Raw genomic sequence first — 23,127 nt, forward strand, 5'->3', positions numbered from 1 at the left:
CGCGCGTCCCCGCCCCTCGCGGTCCCGCCGTCCGCCGGCGGGAGACTCAAGGGGATGCAGAGCGACGGCGGCGCCGGCCTCCTTCTGAACCGATCATCCTGGCTTCGCCCATCCAGCCACGGACACGACTTTCCGGCCTCTCTTCCTCTTCGCCGCCGCCGCCGCCGCTCTCGCTCTGGGCCGCCGATGCAGCCGCCGCCACTAACGTTCCAGCTCAGAGATTGAGGATCAGATTTCAAGATGGCGCCAGCAGCCCCCGCGCTTGCGGGAACCGCAGAGCGCTTCTGGGAGTTGTAGTCCGAGGTGCTGGTGATGGGCTGCCCCTGGCGAGCGCGCGAAGCCCCCGGGCATCCCCTTCTCTGCTCTATGGACTTCGGCAGCGGGCACGGCAACCAGGGACGAGAGCGAGGCGCCTTGCCACCTCGCTTCTCTGTCTAGAAAGGTCCCAAACTCCGCAGGCTGAGTCTCTCGGAGCTGTCAGTCTGGGGCTTGCTCCTCCTGCGCAAGGACGAGGGGAGGAGAGAGCGAGAGAGAGAACTCCCTCCTCCCCGGCGGCGGGGACAGCAAGTGCCACGTACCCCGATGCGGGCTGGCAGCGCCATGCACCGCCTCCCCCTCCTCCTGCTCAGACCGTGCCCAGGTATCATCTCAGGCAGCGGGCACATCATGAAATGTGCGCTAAGCCCTGGGACGGAGGCATCTCCTCCCAGCACACCTGCTTCAAACTGGCCAGGAAAAAAAGAGAAGGCGAAGACCTTTCCTGGGGCATGGGAGAATAACGTAACCCCAGCAGCCCGAATAAAAATACGCTCGCGAGTGCAAGCGTTTAGCGAGGTTTCCCCCCAGAAACCTTCCGTGCAATCAGGCGTGCGTTCTGATTGAGTGAGAATGCATCTGGAAGGGGAACCACAACAATAATAGTAACAACAGTAACAGTAGCATTTCCCCAAAGACGTTTTACCTAAGTTATCTCATTTGGCCGTTACAAAACGCAGAAGGGGCCAGCGAGCTCAATTTAGGCGGACAAGTCCTCTTTTAGCAGAAAAGGACATCTGGAGGGGAAAAATATATTCTCTTTGGGGGCCATAATGGAGCCAGATACTCGTTATCTAGAAAAGATCATTAAATCTGAAGTAAGGCTGGAGAATTTTAGTTAAAGATTAGCTTAGGCACCATTCAGTCTGGTTAGTTTTCTTTTAAACTCATTTCTGATTACCTTAGCCAGGTTTGTTTTTTTTTTCTGAATTTTTTAAATTCTCTTTTTCAAAAAAAAAAAAAATATATATATAGCCATGGAAAACCCACTCCATAGAAAACGAAGAGGGAGTTGAATGCTATGGTAGAAGGGGAAAATACATTGGATGTAGATGTGATCTATCATAGATTTAGAAAGGGAAGGGAAGAAAAAGATCATCCAAGGAAATCTTATTGGACACATGAAAAAACAGAAATGACTTGTCCAAGATACTACAAATAGAAAATGGCAGGGACAGGACCAGCAACCAAGCCAAACTTGTAGTACATTCCCTGCTTTCTGCAATCTAGAAATTCAGGTCACCAGACTCTTGGAGCTAGGGAAATCAGAAGACAATCTCTGGAGTGGAGGGTTCAGTGATGTGAGAAAGGTGGGTTTGTTTGTTTGTTTGTTTTTTAATGGTAAAGAAAGTTGAAACCTTTGGAGACCAAAGATAAGTCTTCTCATCCAGTTCCAAGGAGAAGCAACAATGAGGAAAAAGGCCTGGGGCTAGTTCTTTTACAAATAGAGTAGTTCTCCAGGTCAAGAATATTGGATTTGGCTAAATCTTGGGTTTGAATCTTGGCCATGTACTAATCACTTCAGAGGAAAGAGAACAACCATTTATTAAGCCCCTCTACTTGCAAGGTATTGTGCTAAAGTACTTTATAGATATTATCTCATTTGATTTTTCACTACAACCTTGTGAGGTTGTAGCCTCATTTTTGTTCACTTGTTTTTCAGTTATGTTCAACTCTTCCAGATCCTCTGTAGGGTTGGTTTGTTTGTTTGTTTGTTTTTTGTTTTTTGGCAAAGACACTGGGAGTAGTTTGCCATTCCGTTCTGTAGCTCTTTTTTTTTTTTTTTTTAAATGTTTTATCTGCATTCAGAATCCATCTGTTCCTTATCTGGACCTGGATAGCATTTTTCTTTGTGAGCCCTTTGTTCTTGTTTGGGTCATTGTTGGGTCAATATAGTTGATCGACATACAATGTTGCTGCTACTATGTACAATGTTTTCTTGGTTTTTCTGTTTTACTTTGTATCAGTTCATATGGGTCTTTCCAGGTTTTCCGGAAATCTGCCTTCATTTCTTATTGTTTAATAGTCTCCCGTTACATTAATAGACCACAGTTTGTTCAGCCATTCCTCAATTGATGGGCATTCCCTCAATTTCCAATTCTTTGCTACCAAGAAAAGGCTACTTATGAATATTTTTGCATATGTTGGTCCTTCTCCAGGTGAGCAAATGAGGCAAACAGGGTTAAGTGATTTGCCCAGGGTCACACAGCTAGCAAAGTGTTAGAGGCAGGATTTGAACTCAGGTTTCCCTGACTCCAGTGCACTGCCTAGCTGCCACTTCTCTGGCATTCAGTCTCTAAGATGAAAGTAATAGATAAGAGGACTCAGTGGCAGCTTATTACCAGTGGAGATAGTAACTAGCTCAGGAGATAAAACAGGAGTTCATATCTGGGGGTCAATCTATGAAATACCAAGATTTTAAAGGTTTTGTGAACTTAAATTAAAAAAAAAATTAATCTCTCCATTTTCCAATTTGTTGTTGTTGGGTTTTTTTTTTTTGGTAATCCTATAAATTTCATTTCATATATCTAGAAACATTCTTCTGAGAAGTATTTCATAATGAATGGGATAAACTGAGTGAAGATCTCTCATGGGAATGTGGCCTTGAACTATGACTTGAGATCCTTGAACTATGACTTGAGACTGAAAAAAACAAGTTGAACTATAGGTGAAAAGCTGTATGTGTCTGATTGTCTGGCTTAACATTTCCCCTCCTATTCCTCTCCTTCCCCCCCTCTTAATTAGCATTTAAATACTTCTTTTAAAGTCGAAGATGGCTTTGGGAATTGAGGTAACAATTCTCTCATCCAAGAATATATCTATTTGTATAGCAGTTCTCTAGAGAAATTTGGATTAAGAGTTTGATATTTATTGTTTCATTTCTGGGACAGATTTGTGTTTAGAGTATAGGCCTAAACCTGGATTCCCCCAGACAATGGGAGAAAAGAAGGGGAGGGGCTTCTGTGTTCAGGGTCTATTTAATTTTGTGTTTTGCAGTTTGTGCTTTGCAGTCCTGTAGTGATATCTTGTCTGTTCAGAGTTGCACTTTTTCATGAGATCATAATAAATTCTTCTTCTTCTTTTTTTTTTTTTTTTTTTTTTTGCTTTTTACCTGAGTCTCTGTTTTTAATTTGGGTAAAGGTCACTGTCCCACATAATAGGCTTTATCAGACTGCCAACAGGATTCATGACATATACAAAAAGTTAAGAACTTCTGAGATAGAGATTCCAGATCCAAAATCCTACCTCTGATACCTATTGACTCTATTTAAGTAGATCACTTTAACTTTCTGGGACTCAGGTTTGTTTTTGTTTTTGTTTTTCCTGCAAAATACAGGGATTGGGCCAGATGGTTCCTTCAGCCTTTAGCTATCTGATCCTATGCTCAAGATTGATTTTTGGTCTGATCCCTGTATATTTTTCAATTCAATAAACAGGTTTTTTTTTTTTTTTAAGTACTTATGAGAAAGGCACTGTACTTAGTTTGGTGCTGTTCACATCCAGTTTAATAATTGCACACATTATATAGCACTTTGTTTTGTTGTGTCACAGTTCTCTTTTATTGTCCTGACTCAGTTTCCCTAAATGTCATGCCTCGGTTTCTTTCCCGGAATTGTTCTGCCTCAATTGTTCTGCTCAATCTTGTAAAACCATCTCTCCCTCTTAATCATCAGAATATTTGATAAGAATAAAAGATCGTATATTTTAGAATATCAGAATACCTCTCCCTGTCCCAATCTATCAGAATATCAGATACATTTTCTCAAGATGCCTCCCCCGACCCTGTCAGAGTCCCGACCCTGTCAGAGTCCCGTTCCTGATTTAGCACTCTAACTCCGACGCTGTCTCTGTCTACCCCCTGTATGGGAGCCACATGTATATATGTCATAGAGAATTCATATTGTTGGCTCGATTCTTGGAGATGATAGTCTCATTCAACCCTGGGACCAAACCATGAATCCATTTGGTCCCAGTAAATCTCTCCCTTTCAAATAAAATATTAAAAACTCTCTAATCTCACCTTGCCTCAGTTTCTCTGGCATTACAGTTTTATAGGTAATTTTCTTCACAACCCAATTGTGATCTAGTTCAGATGGATCTGAATCGGTCCCTGTTCGGGCGCCAAAATGTGGTGAGCTTTTTTTTCTCAAAACGCAGCCAGGTGATAAAAGTTCAGATCTTTTATTATCTCCAATATAGCCCGGTTAGCTTAGAGGCCTATCTCTCTGCTTGGTTCCAAGAGCTCTCTCCGAATGTCACCAAATCCAAAGGTCTGGTCCTTCAGCCTCTGCCTCTGCTTTCTTCAGCCTCCAGCCAGCTCCACTCTTCATGTCATTCCAGTGAAATCTCGACTTGTACCTTCTTCACTCTGAAGAACTCCTTCGACTGGCCCATTGAAGCTCTATTTATGCTCCTTCAAGAGAGGGATTGTGGGTTTTCTCCCATAGTGCTCTCTGGCCCAAAGAGCTTCAAGGGAGGTGTGAACTCATTGAACTCCAATGAGTAAAGGTGTGAACACAAGCCTTGTATTAATTAGTTCTACTTAGTACCTTGTTTCAGGTTCTGCCCAAAACATCTTCTTGTAAGATTAGATCAACTCTAATTAGTTAGCAGTTAGTAAGGATTCCAACACCCAATGACAAGAGAGAGTATAACTATTATGATCCTCATTTTACAGGGGATGATCCCCCAAATTAAGTGTCTTGTCTAAAGTCACACAGTTAGCAAAAAGGCAGAGCAAGGATTTGAGGCCTAGTCTTCTATTTGCTGCTCTTTCTGATGAGGTTTAGATTTGGGGTACCCAAATGAAATTAGGTCTAGTGATAGGTTTGGAGTTCAGGGAATCAAATGGAGGGTTTGTCTCCCCTGCAATCCTTTGGGATTCAGTGCAAGCATAGGTTCTCTGTAAAGGAATTTACAGACCCAAAAACTTGGATTGATAAAAAGAGGTTTATTATGGGGATTGGATGTAAGGTTAAAGTCTGGTTAAGGAAATAAATGAAGGTAAATAGAAGCAGGCACTGGAAAAGAGTACTCCAGTGGGCAGAAGCTCCTAGGGGTGCCAAGCATGGAGCTGGCATGTTTGGAACCTCTGCAAAAAGAGGATTTTAGTTTCGCTCTTTTATAATGGGGGGCTTTGGCTACAAGCTGAAGAGGGCTCATGGGTGGAGTCCCAGGTTGGCTCTTCGATGGTTTCAGCTAGGGCTAGAATTTGAATTGAATTCAGTGGCTTTCAGGACTGAGCTGACCCCACCTAGATAACAAAAATGAAGCTGTTTGTCCTTGGGGAGGGGTCCCTCGCTGAGGCAGAGTTGAAGGAGATTTTCTCCTTTAAGGATTTTCAGAGTTTCGGGATCCCCTCTTCATTTCCACTAAAGCAAAAGAGAAATCCCCAGTAAGTAGGTTCCTAGCTCATCTCTGAGAAGGCCTTGAAAGCCCCATGTATTACCCAGCGTGAATCCTGTTTTCCAATAGAGAACAGATACTTTTATAATTCTGCTGTTCTAAATTTTAGACCCCAAAATAGAGTTCTAAGATTTGAAAGTGGGGTTTGAATGCAATTGCAATAAATTGCACAATCTGTTTTCTTAGAGCCTCAATCTGGTATGCAAATATTCCAACCAGAGTATCATCATATTCAACTACAGAAAAATCCCAAACAATTTAACCTATATTAGATTGCTTGTTGTCTTGGGGAGGAAAAGGAGGAAAAATTTGTAACACAAAATTTTGCAAAAGTGTATGCTGAAAACTATCTTTGTATGTATTTGGAACAATAAAATACTATATAATTTAAAGAAATAAATACTTATTGAATTAAAGAAAAAAAAAAACAGGCATTACTAGTAGTTTCATTCTGGGGAGGAGATTTAAGGTTAGATAGTTGGAGAGAGCTGGGATCTTAACATACCAGCCCTGCCCCTAACTTCTGGATTCCTAAACTTCTGCTGATGTTACATTCTGAAATTTCCCTCAAGTCTGAGCCTCCTCAAGTCTATCAGTCTACAAAATATATGCCCATCCCCTGCAGGAGAATTCCTCCTATCTTCATTTTATAGCAGGGCCTAACTTGGCCAGACTTTATACCCTTCCTGCCTGTACTTTCCAGTCTCCATCTTCCTACAGGTTCCATTCCCAACTTCCAAGTTTTAAAACCAAGCCCCAGGAAGATCTGATTTCCATCTCCATTCCTATTCCCTTCTCTTAGCTCCATTTCAGATAGTTTCCCATTATTATAATATAAACTCCTTGAGGGTAGGAACTGATTCTTTGTTTGATTTTATATCCTTAAATCCTTGATTTCAATCCTTTGATTTATATATCTTTTATATCACAGATTATATTCTGTGAAATACCTAAGATAAAATTAAGTAGTAGTATAGTCTCCCATGATTACTTTTGCCAGTCCCCTTGTTGTAAAAGTTCAAGCTAAGACACGTTTGACAAGATTCTTCAGAAATGCAGCTGTTGATCTGTGAAATAGGGAGTATGCCTGGATCCACCCTGATTGATAGAAGGAATGGTAGGGTATATTCAGACCTCACTAAAACCCTCATGCATACATAAAAAAATAATCCCAGGCTCAAGACACAGACTGAAGCCACTGCATGAATTTTCAATATAAACCAGGTATGCCTATATTTAAAAGAGCATTTCACTAATAACACTTCACATTTGTCTGGTGCTCTACCACTTAACAGACCTGTTTTTTAATCACAACAGTCCTGCAAAGTAGGTTATATAAATATTGGTGGTTGTTTAGTAGTTTTCAGTTGCTTCCACCTCTTCATGAGTCCATTTGGGATTTTCCTGGCAGAAACACTAGAGTGGTACTGGAACTGTGACTCTGTTGATATAAGAAACTTCCTTTCCCAATGCCTATCAAAATCTCTATAATTTATTTTATGGATTCTTAATTTGAAGTTTGCAAATCATATTTCAGAGGGTAGTGAACTTAGATGGAATAAAAAAACCCACTCTCCTTATTTTCACTATAAATGAAATTGAGAGTCTTTCAATTATGAATACAGGCAAGTAACCACAGTATTACTTCATTAGAATACCAAAGTGAAGAACCCCTGTCTTGATGTTTACTGGCAGTAGAGGTATCAAATATGCTACACCATTTCCGGGGGCAAATAAGGCTAAGTGACTTGCTTAGAATCACACAGCTAGTAAGTGTTTGAGGCTGAATTTGAATTCAAGGAAGAAGCGTCTTCCTGATTTCAAGACCAGTGTTCTATTCACTATACCCATAGCTACCTGTCTAATCTACTATTTTTCCCACTGGACTACATTGTGGTAGAAGTAAAGTATTTATGTTATAAAAAGGTCTCTGTCTTCACAGCTGATAAATCTTCAAGCTTGTCAATCCTTATATCTGATTGGGAGTCACCAAACATTAGGCTGATATAAGGATGCAAGTTATCATCAGACTAGGGAACTCCCTCCATCTGGAGATTTGACTTAGATAACATTTAGGGAATTACTTGAAGCTCACAAAGGTTTTAAATGATTTCTCCAGGGTTAGAGAGCTAGTGTCAGAGGGATTTCACCCAAACTCTTAAAACCGTCTTCTTAACTACTATACCACTGCCTCTATAGTGATAATCTAGAGATTGATAAATGACAAAAGACCAGCTTCCCAGAAGGGGGAATTTTTGAAAGGATCAGGCAGTCAATAAACACTAAGCCCTTAACTAAGTGCCAGGTACTGCTCTAAACTCTAGGAATACAAACATAAAAAAGACAATGCCTATCTTCAAGGCGTTTACAATCTAATGCTTGGACCTACATATTGTCTTCAAGTATTACATAAATGTTAGATGTTATTATTGTTTTAACATTGATGAATTAAATTGGACCTATTTTGTAATCATTAAGAATTTGGAACATAACACACAAAACAAACAAAAAAACCCTACATTCCTATGAATGACCTAATTAGCAAATTAAAAACTTCATTATCCTTCTTATTATCATATTACCTAGAGCTTTTTAAACCTGAAAATGATGTCTATTTTAAAACCAAAGTTAGATATACTGTAAGAAAGATACTAAAGGGCTTAGTTATTATTTAGTTAATTCATGAAGGGAAACTAGATTGACAGAATTGACATAAGATGAGAAGTAAAATAATTAAACATAATAATAGTCAAGTCAATAAATATTTATATACCTTTATATACCTTACATATAAAGTATATAAATATGCCTTATATATTTATTAATTATATTAATAAGTATATATTAAGATATATTTAGATACCTTATATATAAAGTATAGTAAAAAATGAAGAGTTTTCTCATACATTATCTCATTAGATCAAGCAATAGCCTTATAAGGTATTGATGAGGTTTGGCACAGGGCAGGGAGTTGTGGAAACCCCCTTCTGGTCGGCACATGACCTTAGTAAATGAATTTACTAACCAGAAAAGTTAAACTGGCAAAAGAAGTTTATTATTAGAACTGAAAAGTCAGCTTTTGCAGGCTGACTTTCTTAGTGGCAGGGTTCTGACATAGAAGTAAAGATCTAGCAGAGAAATCTTGACAGAAAGGTAAATAGGGTTCTGTTAGGGAAATAGGTGAGAAAGAGAAAGAAGGAATAATGCTGAAAGAGAATGTCTTTTCAGCAGGCAGAGGGTCGCAGCTATGCCAAGGGGAAAAAGAGGTTCCTTGGCATGATTAGGTCCTCTGCAAGGGATTGAGCTAAAGGAAACTTGTTTTATGGACAGCTCTTGGTGGGGGCTGGGAGCAGTTTGAGCTAGAATCAGAATAGAGAATTTTGGAATTGAATAAGTGTCCCTGAACTAATCTCCAACTCAATAGAGTTGGATAGAAATCTAGATCTCCAGCTCCTGCTAAGTAGGGAGTGGTCCTGGACTCAACCACCCAGATAACAGAATGAAACCACTTTATCTTGATTCCCTGGGGCGGGTCTCTCAGGAGAGAGCTTCTCTGAGGGAGTTTCCCAAGCTTTTCCCTCAAGATGAGAGAGAGTGAGAGTTTTGCATTTCACATCTCAGTATTATTATTCCAAATAAGTAGCAATTCTGAGTCTAAGGTAAATTCTTTTGAAAAGCTAGAGAGACCTTGTAATATTTGAAACCCACCCTTAGAGGAAACCATACAGGCTGAAGTAGAAATATCTTGTCTGATAGTTTCTGAATGCTTCCATAAAGATGTGGGAGACCATGGCACAGGGCAGAACATTGCCAACAGTGGCAGGAAAGATATATATATATATATATATATATATATATATATAATATATATATATATATATATATATAAAACTGGATGTCAGTTATCTACTTGCAAAGCCTTGGTGGTTTCACTCAAGTTATACCTCTGGTACAGATGAGGAAACTATTCAAAAAGGTTCATTGATTTGCCATTGTCATATATATGGTAAACAGCAGAGATAGACCTTCTGACACTAAGTTCAATCTTCTATTTAGACCAGCAGTCCTTAGAGCATAGTCTGAGGGTCTCCAAGACCCTTTCAGTTAGTCCATGGGTTCAGAAAAGTTCAATGACTTGCCAGTGTCATATAGGTGCTAAACAAGAGAGAAGTCTTCTGACACTAAGTACAATGTTCTATTTAGTTCTTAAAGTATGGTCTGGGGATCCCTAGTAATACTGACATTTTAATTTCTAACACTGTAAATTTCAAAATATATAACCCAAATAAATGTTCTCTGGGTAGCATCTGCTATAATTTTATTTGAGAGTATAAAAGAGCCCTTTGAAAATAGCTGCTTTAGATTATATCCAGGATTCCCAACTTTTAGACTAGAAACCCCAGAAAAAAAAAAGTTATTACAGAGTCTATCAGTCCTCATCTGGTCATTACCTATTTTCTTAATCAATAGATGCTAATAGAAGTTGATCAGGTGATTAACCCAATTTGATATTTAGTGGGTGGTGAGCCTTTGTTTGGAACTCTTGAAAGTTCCTTCCTTTAGAGGTTATGAGCATGTCCATTGACATCTTAAGAGGAGAGAAGACAAGGCTTGATTGAATCTCAGTGACTGGCACTAACCTGAGTTGAATTGGTTCATTTGGAGCTGAACCCCTTGGGAATTTGTTACCTTATATACTTATAGAGCATATGGGAACACTGTTATCCATATTTTTATAGGAATCTAGACACCAGCTACATTTGGTAGAGTAACATAGTAAATCAAAGAAAGATAATGATTTTTCTAGGGCAGCTTCCAAGATTGGACCTGGTTAATAATAATAACAACAACAACAACAACACAGCTGGTGCTATAAATCACTTTAAGGTTTATAAAATATTTTACAAATTTCTCATTCCAACAAGCCTATGTGAAGTATGTAAATACTATTATTATCTCCATTTTACATGTGGGGAAACTCAAGCAAATAGAATTTAATTGACTTTGCCCACACTCACACAGCTAAAAAGTATTTAAGGTCATATTTGAATCCAGGTCTTCCTAACTCTACCATTCAATCCACTGTACCATCCAACTGCCTGCCCATTTGTGCTAGATCTATAAAAGGGCAAACACAGAAGAATATAGTTGGGTAGTCCGAGGAAGAACAGCAGAAGCGTCATAAAGGTATGTGACTGGAAGGGCAGAGTGACTAGACAGACAGTAGTGTAAGTAGAGAGAAAAGAGAAAATAGAGCAAACATTTCAAAACAAGAAATAATAGACTCAGTAACAAACTATACTCAGAACATAAAGGAGAGGGAAGTCAAAATGATTTCTGGGTTTTTAAATAGATGATTGACAATGCATCCTACTCCTAGCAGAAGTGGGGCAAAAGAAAGGAAAGCCAGTATATGGGGAGAAAATGTAACCAGTTTGGGATGGATTGTGTGTTGAAAATGTGGGAGAGCTGAGAAAGGCTAGTGTCAATGAGCACAGGTCCTTGTCATGGGTACAATTCTCAGAGCAGAAGAAAGATTTTCACTGGATGGGTCAAGTATGAGAGCTTGAAGCTGAGATTAGGAACTATTAAACTCATTGCTGACCTTAGGCCTGGTGATTTTATTCCCTAGGTATCTACTCTAAATGACCTCCAGATAGCTCCAGACAGATATTATCAGCAGTACTCCTAGACTCCATTTTCTCAAGACAGTATCAGCATGTGCAGTGGTGTGCTGGTAAATACTTAATAACTGGCTTTTTGGAAGGTTATATGACACACTTTTAATTTTAATTTGTATTAATTTAATTAATTTAATTTTTTTCTCCATCACTTTCTGAAGTCTAGATAATCAAGTCCTGATTTATAGCATTTTTCATTTGCCATGGTATAAGTGTATGTACTTATATACAAATTATTGAAAATTTAATAATGAGCTCCAGATGGTTCAAAGTGGCCCACCCCTAGAATGAGGCAAACCAATTGGTTATGTGATTGATTCTATTGACAATTCCCACTGATAGTCCAGCATGATAGTGGAAAAGTAGAGTTTTCTGATCTCACTGTGGTTTTGTCAGCAAGGGGAAATAAAGATCGCCCCTCCATTTCCTGCACATAGATCACAGCCTTGAAAGAATGGGATTAAATGAGTTATCAAATCTCCAACAGTTTTATGGTGATCTGGAGGTATGAGCTAAATACCTTGCAAATCTGAAATCAGGTAACCCCTTGCAGCCAGTCCCTGCAATATTTTTTTCCCTCCTTTTCTTTAACTGGTATGAAATATAATTGCTCTACATCTCTGCTTGCTTTAAAATGACAGGTTTAGGATGTAACTTTGGGAGAGACCCACATAGCGGTAATAACTTGAATCACGTGAATGAAGGAGATCCCCTGAGGAAATAAGTGGATGATGACAGGGAGAGCAGATGTGGAGAGTGTAGGATATTCACAGTGAAGGTCAGAATAGGAAGAGCATACAGCAGAGGGAAACAGAGAAACAAGGAGGTAAGAGAGAACTAGGAAGGACACAGACACAGAAAGCAAGGAAGGAGAGCTCTAATAAATGGGCAGTTACAGCATCATGTGCTTTTGAGAAGACATCAAAGATGAGGACTGAGAAAAGACCATTGGATGTGACACAATTTAGGTCATTAAGAGCAGACTATAAAGAATATATTCTTGGGCAGCTAGATGGTCTCTTAATACTTCCTAGTTGTGTGACCCTGGGCAAGTCACTTAATCCCAGTTGCCTCAGCAAAAAAAAAAAAAGAATGTATTCTTTTCAAATGAATCTTATTTTTTTTTTTTTTATTAATGACTCTTAATTAATTCTTAGTTTTTCGGTATTCCAGTCTTTTATCTATAGATTTTAAAAAAGGCAGAATATTCAAATTTGCAGAAGTAGATGATGTGGGTTTAAATTCCAACTGCATCATTGATTATTTACAGAACCATAATTATTACAGGGCCAGAAAGACTTTGTCCCAGGGTGTAGACATTTGCTAGGATGGGATGCTTTATGTGTACAAAATGATCTCATTTTATTTGATCACTGTGAAGCAAATAGCATTAAATATTATTTGTATTTTACAAAGGAGGAAACTCAGTCTCAAAAAAGCCCAGGAACTGATTTGGAGGAAGGGAGAGAAGTCACACATAATGCAGTCCCATCAGAGGAGTCATGTCAGGCAAGGGGAGGTGGTTCAACCTTCCCTTTGGGGAGATTTGGAGAAAATGAAAAAGGATCCTTAAGTAGAACATGATAAAGATGGATGATAGGACTGGAGGAGGGAAGTCTAGGTAGTTGCTCCAGCAAAAAGTTTGGAAGCAAAGTTTCAGGATAGGGGTCACCTTGGGAAGGAACCCTACCAAAACTGGAGAAAAGCCCTTTGGGGCCTGTGGTAGTTATATCTCTGCAAAGAGAAATGGAGAGATGGGACTTGAACTTGGGCCTTTTCTTGATCTGGACTCCACTAGTCTCTATCATTATGTAAGTCTGTAGGCTTGAAAGTATTCACCTGGACCCAACATTTCATCTTTGTTTCCTCACCTCCTCCCTCTCACTTTCTTTCTTTATTTCTTTTTAAATTTTTAAAAATTTTTAAAATTTTTTCTCCCTCCCACTTTCATTTAAGGAAGTAACAAGTCTTGTCAATCCCACCTTCACAATTCCTTACCTTTTATCCTAATGGGATTCCCTGCTCTATTCCTGCAACTCTTCAATCTATCCTGTACATCATTACCAGGCCAATCTTCCTGAATCACACTACCTTACTTACAAATCTTCAATAGCGCCCTAGTAACTCTAGGGCAAGATCAGCTAAGTGGCACAGTGAATAGAGTGAGGGGCTTGAAGTTGGGAAGATCTGGAGCCTGCCTTAGATACTAGCTATGCAACCATGGGCAAGTCACTCAACCCTGTTTATTTCAGTTTCCTCATCTATAAAATGAGCTGGAGAAGGAAATGACAAATCACCCCAATGTCCTTACCAAGAAAGCTTCAAATAGGGTCACAAAAGAGTTAAATATGACTGAACAACATCAAAAACCTGTTAGGATAAAGTTCAAACTCCTTAGTTCAACTCTTCAGTCCCTCCACAATCTGATCTCAACCTAGCTTTTTAATTATGTATATATATATATATATACCCTCTGGACTTTTATATGAAGTATGAACCTTGTTGGGAATGCCCCCTACCTCTCCTTTGTTGCTCACCAAAATCCTACCCATTCTTTAAATGCCATCTTCTTTAAATCTCTACCTTTTCTGTAAATTCTTTGCTGTAACTCTAGCCCATTGTGATCATTGTCTGTGCCCTACTTTTGGTACTGAAAATATGTTTCCTCATATGGCTAGTTATCTTTTTTTAAAAAATCTATCTCCTCAACTACTAATCAATCAACAAGCATTTATTTGATTTGGAAGAGGGGATAACAAAAATCAGTTTAACATCAGCAAATATATCCCATGACTTTGTAGCTTTACTTTGGAGGAACAAAAAGTCCCATACCAAGATATTATTATTATTAGGCCACTAGGCAACCAAGCTAAAGAGACTTTTTAGATTGATACAGGACAAGGGCTATGTCTAAACACTGTATTAAGTCCTAGGGCTATACAGAAAAAAAAAGAAAAGAAAAAAAAAAAACTATTCCTGCCTCAAGGGAGGGCATTCTCTTACATCAGGAACTTATAGTCTGTAAGTTATTGCCACCATATTCTATTGGCAGAAATATACAAAATGGACACAAATACGTAGGAGAATAATGTCATACCTGGGCTTTAAGACCATTTTTTTTTTTTTTTTTGCATCTGGATGGAGGATGGGCTAAAGAGGAAAGGCAATCACAGGATATACAGGATCTTGAATACAGTAGCAGGTATCTTATAAATATTCGGTGAAAAAGTTGGAAATAATTATCTTGCACTTTTTAAATGGGTGGAAGGGCTGCTTATGAAGTTTCAGCATTCTTCTGCACTAACTGATAAGGGCTGTCATTGACATGCACCTAATGGGTGTCTAGGACACTGGACTGCTGGATGAGGATCTGTAAATTGAAACTCTGAAGATTTAATAGGTGTCCACTCCAGCAGGAGATTACACAAAGCTACTCTGAGAAATCTCCTTATAAGTGGGTATTCTGGAGCTGTCCGGGGTCATTAATTCCTGTGATGTGTTCAGTCTCTGCATTGAGTGTATGAAATAGTTTTGACTTAAGGCTCCATGTCAGATCTCTCCATGGCAACTAGGGAATGTGGGCTATTTTGAGAAATAACAAGCTTTGTTGCACAGGCAGCACTGTTTATGTCTGAGCTCAGACCAGACCTAAAGAGCAGCATGATGACTGCTTTGTAAGACAGAATTGATCCTGCTTGCTTAATATTCTGCTGCTTCTGATCTCACTGTGCATTTTAATTATTTTTGCTTTTTCAGTGAAAACTCCTATGAATGAATATATTTCTTGCTACAAAAATCATAAAACACAGAGATAAAAAGGAGAGGCTGACTCAACCTCCCTTTCCCCTGTTTTGCCCTTTCCCTGCCTGTCTAGTTTCATATATGAACTTCACAGAGATGGGACATTTTATTGGTTTGGAAGAGGAGATAATAAAAATCAGTTTAACAATCAGCAAATATATCCCATGACTTTGTAGCTCTACTTTGGAGGAACAAAAAGTCCCATACCAAGATATTATTATTAGGCTATTTGGCAACCAAGCTAAAAAAGCATTTGTAGGTTGATACAGGACAAGGGCTCTCCATGTGTCTTATAAAAGTGGAGGTGAGAAGCACAGAGGCAAGAACACGAGGCAGGCAGATGCTCTTAAACATAAAAGGGGCCCTTATAGAATTTGGAAGTGAACCTGTGGCTCAGACCCATTCTAATCTACATTGACGTGCTTTGGTTTGAACAAGAAGTAACTGGCTAGAAAGTGAAGGGTTTGGGAAACAGCAGCAAGGTGAGAAATTGGGGGTGATGTCATTTCATCTATGTACTTCACTCATCCAATTTTAGCTTCTTCCCGAAGGAACTATAGGATCTCCTTATTTCTACCAACCCAGTTGTTAACTGATGGTGAAGAGATAGGGTCTGGCTTTAATGGGATTGACAGTCCTGAACTTGAGAAAGTGTTTTATAAAGATTCCTTCTCTGTACATATAGGGAGATGCATATTCTAAAAGGACAGGAAAGTAGTGACAGGCATAATTTCAGTGAGAACCATGTTAATTCAATTCCAAAAGTGGTATAATCTAAATTAGGGGTGTTAAATAGAAATCTAGAAATTGATCCCTGCAGGCTACATATTGACTTAAAAGACATAAATCCACATCATCAATGTTGTGTTGTATTTTTATTTATTTCATTAAACTTTTCTCAATTACATTTTAATCTGGTTCTGACCCATATCTGTAGCATGGAATTTGATACTTCTGATTTAGACTAGGGCTTCTTAAATTTTCTCCATTTGTGACCCCTTTTTTCCCAAGAAATCTTTATGTGACCTCAGGCTTAAAGATATATAAAATAGGTGCATAAATCAAATATTTACTGGTAATAAATCAAAAATTTGTGGCCCCCATATTCAGTTATGAGACCCCATAAGGGGTTACAACCCAGAGTTTAAGAAGCTTTGATCTAGACATCTCAGTCCATTCATTTATGCCTTTGTTCTATCTGCTATATTTCCTATATCTCTGTATTTCTAGAATGTGACATATATTAGACTTGAGAGGATAGAGAACTCTCTTCAGAGTCCAGAAGACTTCTGTCTTGGATCATCCTGATTATATGATTCTGAGCAAATTGTTTTCATAAAACATGAAAAGACCTCTAGGGAAATCGAACCTGTGCTTTTGGTCTTTTTAGCAGCACTTCTCAATCAGATGACCCAAGTGAATTTCGCTTTCAAGATAGGACTGAAAAATGAGGGGGGTAGTGATAGTAGTGCTTCTCAAGCTTTTTGTCCCAATCCTAGTCCCAGTTCTCATTGTTATATCTTCTACTATTTTTATGAATATAAAGATCCTCCTTTCTAAATAATTATCATAGATGAGGCCTAAAAACCCTGATAACTTCCCCAGCTGTCATTATGATCAGCCTCTTTTCACTGACCTCATAGACAGCTCACAGTTTACACATAGGAATTTTCCTGTAAATTATTTTAAACTGAGGGTGAGTAATTTTCCCAAGACTTTATAGTAGAGAAAATGTTTCCAATCTACTGTCTCACTTTCTTCTCCTCAGAATGGGCTGTAGTTAGGGAAGGTACATTAAAATCACTTACTCTCCTCTCCTTGGCTCTAGTATCCACTGTACTTATGCATGATGAGGCATGGTGTGGGATGGATCTAGCAAAGGAATATGCTTTCATGGGATTCTTAGGGGCTTACACTAAGATTTTAATTACCTACTTTAATTATATTTACACTACTTTGGAAAGCTACTATATAATTCCTCTACTCAAAATGCCTACAGGTAGGAATAAGTTTCCTCCGGGTATAGAAACAAAGAGGAGAATCAGGGAAAGGGGTCAAAGGAGAGGTTTCTTTTTCCATGCTCCAGAAGGGTCTCTCTTTAATGTCAAGTTCTTTAAAATGTGAAGACAAATGAGTGTTGTGTCATCAGATTACAAGTATACACAGGGTGCTAGGCAGAAGCTCTGTCAAAATGAATTGCAAAAGTCTTATGAACACTTTCCTGGGTCTGAACATGGGTGTCAAGTGGAAGCCAGGCAGCAGAGCTGTCAGACATTCTTTCAACAAACAGTTATTAAGTGTCTACTATGACATGCCAGGAACTTTGTGGGTACTGGGTATCCAAAGACAAAAACAAAACAAAACAAAACTCAAAGAAGTGTCCATCCCCAAAGAATTTAAATTCTATTGTTTAAGTCCATATTATTCCCCCCATTTTCTTTCTCTAACTTTACATTCTCTTCTTTTCTACTGGATCTTTTTCTGCTACTTTATAAATCCCAGTCTTATTTAAAAAAAAAACAAAAACAAAAACACATGACTCTTTATCTGATACCACCATCCCCTCAAGCTACTAACTTTCTTCATAGCCAAAAGTCCTAAGAAAATCTAGCAACAAAAATTGCCTCCTTTTATTTTCCCATCACTCCTCAATCCCTTACAATGTGGTTTTGTACCTCATTCTTTTTTTTTAATTAAAGCTTTTTATTTTTCAAAACATATGCATGGATAATTCTGTGACATTGAAAAATCTTATGTTTCAACCCCTTCCTTTGCCTGCCCCCTCCCCTAGATGGCAAGTAGTCCAATATATGTTAAACATAGTAGAAAATCCAATATATGCATACATAGTTATACAATTATTTTGCTGCACAAGAAAAATCAAATCAGACCAGAAAAAAGATGAGAAAGAAAATAAATGCAAGCAAACAACAACAAAAAGAGTAAAAATGCTATGTTGTGATGCACACTTGGTTCCCATAGTCCTCTCTCTGGGTACAGATGGCTCTCTTCATTAGAAGATTATTGGAACTGGCCTGAATTATCTCATTGTTTAAGAGAGCCATGTCCATCAGAATTGATCATTGTATAAAATCTTGTTGCTGCCATTGTACCTCATTCTTTTACTGACACTGCTCTAAGGTTACTAATGATCTCTTCATGAAATCTGGTAGTCTTTTCTCTTCCTTCTTACTCTCTCTTTAACCTTTTTTTCTAGCATTCTTTCTTCTCTTAGGTTTGGATAACACGGCACAGTGGTGATTCTCTTGTTACCTTTTAGAACGATTTTGCTCAGTCTCTGCAGAATCTTCACTCACGTCTTGCCATTTATGTGTGGATTAGCCCAAGGTTCTAGTCTATACCCTCTTCTATTTTTTCCTCTTATCTTCCTTTACTGATTTCATCAGTTCCATTGGGTTCAGTTCATCTCTCTGAAAACAACTCCCATTTCAATTCATTCAGCCTTAGTCTCTCTACTAAATTTCTGTCTGTGTCAAAAATTAGCTACTGGGCTGGCTATCCTATAGGCATCTTAAACTCACATATCCAAAACAGAACTCATTTTTTTTTTCACCTCTAAATCCTCCCTTCTTCCTAACTTTTCCTGTTCCTGTTAATGGAATCTCTATCTTTTTATTCAATCATGTTTTCAAGCCTGGAATCAATAGAGAAATCCAAACTAGAGAACATTTTGTTAAGTCTACTTCCACAAAGTCATGAGATCTGAGAGTTGGAAGGGACCTCAGAGGACCTTTATCCGACTTATACTTAAACAATCATCCCTTCTAAAATTTTACCAACAAATAACTGACCAAGTCTTACATGAAAATCTGCACTAAGGAGAAATTCATTACATCTTAATATAGCCCTTTCCATTTGAATAATCTGAGAAGGTAAGAGAATAAGCATTTATTTAGTACCTACTATGTGCCAGGCACTGAACTAAGCACTTTATAAATATCTCATTGGATTCTTATAACCCTATGAAGTTAGAGAGTGCTTTATTTTTGTATCCCAGTGCTTAAAATACCGGGATAATGAAAGATATCCTTTAATACCCCAGCTTCTTAAACCATAGGTCATAACCCCATATGGGATCTTATAACTAAATGTGGGGGTTATGAAATTATGGTTATCAATAAATATTTGATTTGTATTCCTATTTCATATACCCACATACCTGAGGCCATGTAAAAATTTCTAAGATGAAAAGTAGTGATGAATGAAAAAAGTTTAAGAGCCCTGCTTTAATATAACACTGGGATATTAATATAAATAAAAGTTAAAAGGGATATCCTTTATAACAATACTGGATTATTAATATAAATGTGTACATTGTTATATAATTATGTAACAAAACACTGGACTAGTAATATAAAATATTAAATATACAGTAGGTATTTTACTGAGGTTGCAGACTATAATAAATTGTCGTGACCTTTTTAAAAAAAAAATTAATTCCCTTATCTAAGTTCCAAGTGAATTGATTTACTGACCCTCTCAATGTGCACAGCTCCCTCCACAAGGGGTCCCCACTCTCTCAAGCAAGATGGATATAATGGAGTCAATGGCTAATGTCCACAATTCTAGGGACTCAGACACTGGACATCACACTGCTGCATTGTGGCTGCTGCTGCTGCCATTCATATTCTGTGCAGCAGACCAATAGCTGGAATAATCCAGCCATATTATAATCAACTAGTGGGATGAAGCAGGGAATGAATACTCTGAGATCAGAACCAGCAGGAAGAGAATCCTTTTGATGGAGATTTATAGCAATATCATCAGGAGTCATTTGGGTATTTTCAGAATGGTGCTCTTTTATATACCTACCCTTTCTGTCATCTGTCTCCTAGGTCATAATCTGGCTTTTATCAGCCATTCATACCCCCCAGGTGATGTCCTTGAAGGCTCAGCCCCTAAGCTCTGACAAGGCAGATGGGGTATGATCCATGCAGTGCAATCTGTTCATTTATGGCTGGGGCTCAGGTTGTTATATTCCATGTATTCAATAATTACCAGAATAATATAACAGATTATAGAAGCTACTTGACAGAAAGGACAGAGAAATGGCTTCAAAGTCAGGAAGGTTTGGATTTAAAACCTGTCTCTGACATATTTTAACCAATCTCTCAAATTACTCCAAGCATCTCTGAAGCTCTCTCTGAAGCTAATATTCTATCCAAGCATCTAGATGGCACAGATCAGAATGCTAGTTCTAGAGTCAGGAAAACTTGATTTCAAATTCAGTCAAAGTAATTTACTGGTTATGTCATCATGTACATGTCACTTGTACTCTATTGACCACAATTTTCTTATCTGTAAAATGAGGATAATAAAAGCCTCCCAGGATTGTTGTGAAAATAAAAGATAATATTTTCATAGTGCTATGGAAAGCTTAACCTCTCTGCCCCCAAATACTACTTAATATTATTAAGTGCTAACTACAAATGGCCGAGAAGATACTATCTGCCCTGGTGACGGAAATTCATCAAACCAATTAAATCACAAGTTCAAAGAAAAAAAGAGATTATAAAGGAGAATCATTTTTCAAATCTGGTCTCTTTTTCACTTGAAAGACTTCCTGATTTAAAAGGACCTTGATTTTTTCACTTGTGTTGGAAATGTTACAGCCAGGTCCTAATTAGTACAAATAATGAATTTCCTTGAAATGGTCAGTTCATTCAAATTCCCCTGCACATTTCCATTGTACTGAAACCAATTCCCATATTTTAAGCAATTACATCTTTGAATAGTACAAATTCTGGTCTTATTTAGTCAATTCATTATTTACACTTTTTAACCTAACAACACTTGACATAAAGTAGATATGCTTGCTGATTGGTTGATTGTGATCTGCATTGGTGGAGAAAATACCAAAGTATTCAAATAATGGATTTGTCAAAGGACTGACAATTTGACAAAACATTTTAAATACTGACACACATATTTTAATATTTATCAAAACAATGGGATGAAAGTGCACCAAAATCCATATCCTAGCAACCAACCTTGCAAGAATGTACATATATGATCATTAGATTAATTTTTAGCCACATGCCACAATTTATCAATCTAAATGAGTGTTCCCTTTCATTTATTCCAATGAAGCTGCCATAACTCAGAACATTGTGGGAACTCCCCTTTAATAACAGCCTTCATGGGGCAGCTAGGTATCACAGTGAAAAGAATCAGGAGAACCAGAGTTCAAATGCAGATTCAGAAACTTGACACTTAGTGGACTATAAGACCATGGGGAAATCATTTACTTAACCCTGATTGTCTTTCAAGAAAAAAAAAAAGAATTGCTTTCATGTCAGCAAGACATGACTTCACTAAAGCCACCATTCTTTTTTTCCCCTACTCTGCCCTTTCACCTACTTACCTACTTGTACATAAACACATCAAGAGTCACAAATCTATAAGTTCATAACTATTTTTTTTGCCTATGTGGCTCCAGGTAAATCACTTGACATCTCTGGGTCCTTAGTTTCCTCATCTGTAAAATGAGGGGATTGTTCTGTATGACTTTACAGCTCCCTTCTAGCAGTAAATTTGTGATCCTACATTGTTACTCACAAAAATTCTCTGTCAGAGCATTTCAGGACCTTCAATGGTATTTGAGCAGAGATGTTTTGGAATTCAGGGAATAAATTACTTTTCAATAATTTCAAATTAAGCATCTCATTTGTGGGGGTGCAAACTTTCCTCTGACATTTTTCTTCCATGAATTGATCTGATTAAACTTTTACAAGATACTAATATGAAATAAAGAATCTCAGGTAATAGAATTAAACTATTTACTACACAGAGACAGCAAATGGCCCTGTTAACCAGGGATTGGGGTTGGGGAAAAGATGGCGACAATTTCCCAGGCAGGCAGCCCGAGTCTTACCTGGATGTCCATGCCCTTCTGTTCTTCCAAGCGCTGCAAAAATTCTTGCTTCTCTTTGGACAGCTGTTCAACAAGCTTTTCTTGGGCAGCCAGGAGTTCACTCAGCTCATCAATTTTTCTGGAATAATGAAAGAATAACAATAATGATGAGGATGAAGATGAAAACATTTGATATAATATGATCTGACTTAAATATAATTTAAGGCTAACTTAAAAGAAAGAACTAAGAGTCTAGTGAAAAGAGCACTAGGGCTGAGGAGGTCTAGCTTCATCCTGGTTGTGCTGCTACTTAGTTCTGTAGCTTGAGGCAATTCATCATATTTACTTTTGGATGATTTTCCTCAGCTGGAATCATAGACTATTAGAGCTGGAAAGAACTTGATAAACTGATCAATAACTAAGCATTTATTAATTATATTATTAATTGATTGGTTGATATTAAGCTCTGTGGATACAAAAAGAGGCCAAAACATAGTCCCTGCCATTAAGGAGCTTACAATCTAATAGAGAGTCAACAGGCAAATAAATATATAAACAAGCTAGAGATAGGATAAATAGAAAGTAAATAAGAGATCATCTGTACCTAATAATAATAATAATAGTTAATGCTGTTACTCAATAGAATTTTAATAAATGCTAGTTGACTGTATGATTTGCACAATGCTTTATATTAGGGCTTTTCCCATTCCTTTTCACCCAAGAAATTTTTATGTGACCTTGGGTATATAGGCACATAAAATAGGTATACAAATCAAAGATTTACCAAAAATAAATCATAATTTCACGACCCACACATTCATTTATGAGATTTCTTAGGAGGTTGCAATTCACAGTTTTAATAATAGTTAACTCTATTACTCAGTAGAAGCTTAATAAATGCTAGTTGACTTTATGGTTGCAAAGTACTTTATATCATGGCTTTTTCCACTCAAGACCCCAGGTATATAGGCATATAAGATAGGTATACAAATCAAAGATTTACTAAAAATGAATCACAATTTTACAATCCCCACAGTCAGTTACAAGATT

The 23,127-nt window shown here is 37.9% G+C and overlaps 1 protein-coding gene across 4 annotated transcripts in view; it reads right to left on the reverse strand.

Moving 5' to 3' along the window:
- LOC127559184 (myomegalin) overlaps positions 1-23,127 on the reverse strand; it is a 260,227-nt gene that overhangs the window by 93,212 nt on the left and 143,888 nt on the right. For 3 of the 4 annotated variants that reach the window (XM_051992863.1, XM_051992865.1, XM_051992866.1), the window contains one exon: positions 22,099-22,216. In XM_051992863.1, coding sequence (XP_051848823.1) covers positions 22,099-22,216 — 118 coding nt within the window. Of the gene's footprint in view, positions 1-5,246; positions 5,688-22,098; positions 22,217-23,127 lie in introns of those variants that run through there. The other variant, XM_051992864.1, reaches the window with a different exon arrangement.

The sequence above is a fragment of the Antechinus flavipes genome, chromosome 4 (assembly GCF_016432865.1).
Source record: "Antechinus flavipes isolate AdamAnt ecotype Samford, QLD, Australia chromosome 4, AdamAnt_v2, whole genome shotgun sequence".
Taxonomy (NCBI): Eukaryota; Metazoa; Chordata; class Mammalia; order Dasyuromorphia; family Dasyuridae; genus Antechinus; species Antechinus flavipes.